General features: G+C 40.6%; 1 protein-coding gene across 1 annotated transcript; it reads left to right on the forward strand.

The window, feature by feature from the left end:
- The first annotated feature begins 798 nt into the window (after window positions 1-798).
- On the forward strand, window positions 799-2,290 carry LOC130551250 (myoblast determination protein 1 homolog). The gene is made up of 3 exons (XM_057328804.1): window positions 799-1,492; window positions 1,682-1,760; window positions 1,885-2,290. Exons 1-3 carry the CDS (start codon window positions 983-985, stop codon window positions 2,121-2,123), a joined length of 828 nt encoding a protein of 275 aa, XP_057184787.1. The 5' UTR covers window positions 799-982; the 3' UTR covers window positions 2,124-2,290.
- The last annotated feature ends 58 nt before the right edge of the window (window positions 2,291-2,348 follow it).

The following is a 2,348-nucleotide window of genomic DNA, read 5'->3' on the forward strand; positions in this document are numbered from 1 at the left end:
ATATATATATATATATATATATGTATATACTGTATATATATATACACGCTTTATTTGTGTTTGGGTTCTATTGAGATTTTTCTTCAAAATGTTATTAAATATGTTTTTCATTAAACGACCCGAGGCCGAAAGAACTTTCAGCTTCATTTCACTTTATTATTCAGTGTATGTTTTTCAAAGACGCCGAGTGTTAGATTTTTGGTAGGCTATCAACATATAACTTGACAAGACATCCGTAACAAAACTGAAACTTTCTATTATTCTAATCTATTATACGCTCAAGCATGTAATTTTAACTCATTTTTACCCAAATTTGTTTGAGTTTTTTAATTGAGAGGAAAAGATTTTAATAACAGAAATGATTTAACATCATTCTTTTACATCACTGTTGTTTATCACTTTGTCAAATACAAAATTATAAAGCTGTTAGATATACCTATTAATCAGAAACAATGTTATTTCAAAGTTCTCCTGTTCTTACAATTTTCCTATGAAAAAGTAAAACATATATTTTAACTAAATAACTTGCGGACATCTGTGTTAAGTTTTATTTCAAATAAACTCAAATAATTCCAGTTCATTTTACATCGACTGTAGTGACAGTAATTGAAGTCATTAATTCATCACTTTAACATTTTTTAATGACACGGTCATGTAGTCCTGGGCCTTCAAAGCCCCGCCCTACTCCCTGATCGCACCTTTTCATTGGTCAAACAGTGACATGCTGAACACGCCCCTGACGGGTTGAGCTGCTATATACACGAGCCATGCTCTCCAACCAGCAACAAGTACCTGAAGGGTACAAGCCAAGAAAGCTTCTGAGGATCTGCGATTTCTGAGCAGTTGTCTTTCAAGTTCAAAAGGAATTTGCCTCAATATTCCTTTTCCTACATTTTTTCGAGGTCCATTGTTATTTAGGAAGCATTGAAGACTACTTCGAGTAGGCCTATTTGCCTGCGTCTGTTTTTATTAACTCATTAAAATGGAGTTGTCGGATATTCCCTTCCCCATCCCATCAGCTGATGATTTCTACGACGACCCTTGCTTCAACACCAACGACATGCACTTCTTCGAAGACCTGGACCCCAGGCTCGTTCACGTGGGTCTGCTCAAGCCCGACGAGCATCACCACATCGAGGACGAGCACGTCCGGGCGCCCAGCGGGCATCACCAGGCCGGCAGGTGTCTGCTGTGGGCATGCAAAGCGTGCAAACGAAAAACCACCAACGCTGACCGCCGCAAAGCCGCCACGATGCGTGAGAGGCGACGACTGGGCAAAGTAAACGACGCGTTCGAGAACCTTAAGAGATGCACGTCCACCAACCCGAACCAGAGGCTGCCCAAAGTGGAGATCCTGAGAAACGCTATTAGTTACATCGAGTCTCTGCAGGCGCTGCTCAGAGGTCAAGAGGAAAACTATTACCCTGTCCTGGAGCATTACAGCGGGGACTCTGATGCCTCCAGCCCGAGGTCCAACTGCTCTGATGGCATGGTGAGCATTTTTATGTACAATATCTTTTAGCTAGATTTCGTACATGATGGCCTACATTAATATGCTGGATTGGAGAAAACGCAAGTTTCCATAATCATTATAAATAAATATTGGCAGCGTTTGACAATATTGACCAAAAAGAGACTCTAAATATTTATTTGAATGTTGTTATTTTTTCATGTTTTATAGATGGATTTCATGGGTCCCACGTGTCCGTCGAGAAGGCGAAACAGCTATGACAGTTCATACTTCAACGAGACGCAAAACGGTGAGTTGCGCCGATTAATGTCATTCTCCAAAATGCGTAAATAGTTTATTTGTTTTGTTTGTTTTTTGTGACGGGGAAGGAGTGACTCGAAGTTAAAATCTTCTTTATTGTTTTTTTTTTACAGCTGACGTACGGAATAACAAAAAAGCAGTGGTTTCCAGTTTGGATTGTCTGTCGAGCATCGTTGAGAGAATTTCCACGGAGACCCCCGCGTGTCCCGCGCTGTCAGTGCTGGAGGGGCCCGATGGACACCCGTGCTCTCCGCAGGAAGGGTCTGTCCTGAGTGACACTGGGGCTCCCCTGCCGTCCCCAACCAACTGTCCCCAACAGCAGGCTCAGGATCCCATCTATCAAGTGCTATGAAGATTCTCAACATTTCAACAAATAAAGAGGGACAATCTGACTCAAGAAACATTCAGCATAATAAAAATGAAAAATTTGATCTTAACGACTAAAGAAATTTCGTTCCACTGGAAACTAGGAGCAGGAGCGAATGATCTTTCTTTCTTTCTTTCTTTCTTTCTTTCTTTCTTTCTTTCTTTCTTTCTTTCTTTCTTTCTTTCTTTCTTTCTTTCTTTCTTTCTTTCT

This window comes from Triplophysa rosa, unplaced genomic scaffold (assembly GCF_024868665.1).
Source record: "Triplophysa rosa unplaced genomic scaffold, Trosa_1v2 scaffold819, whole genome shotgun sequence".
Lineage (NCBI taxonomy): Eukaryota > Metazoa > Chordata > Actinopteri > Cypriniformes > Nemacheilidae > Triplophysa > Triplophysa rosa.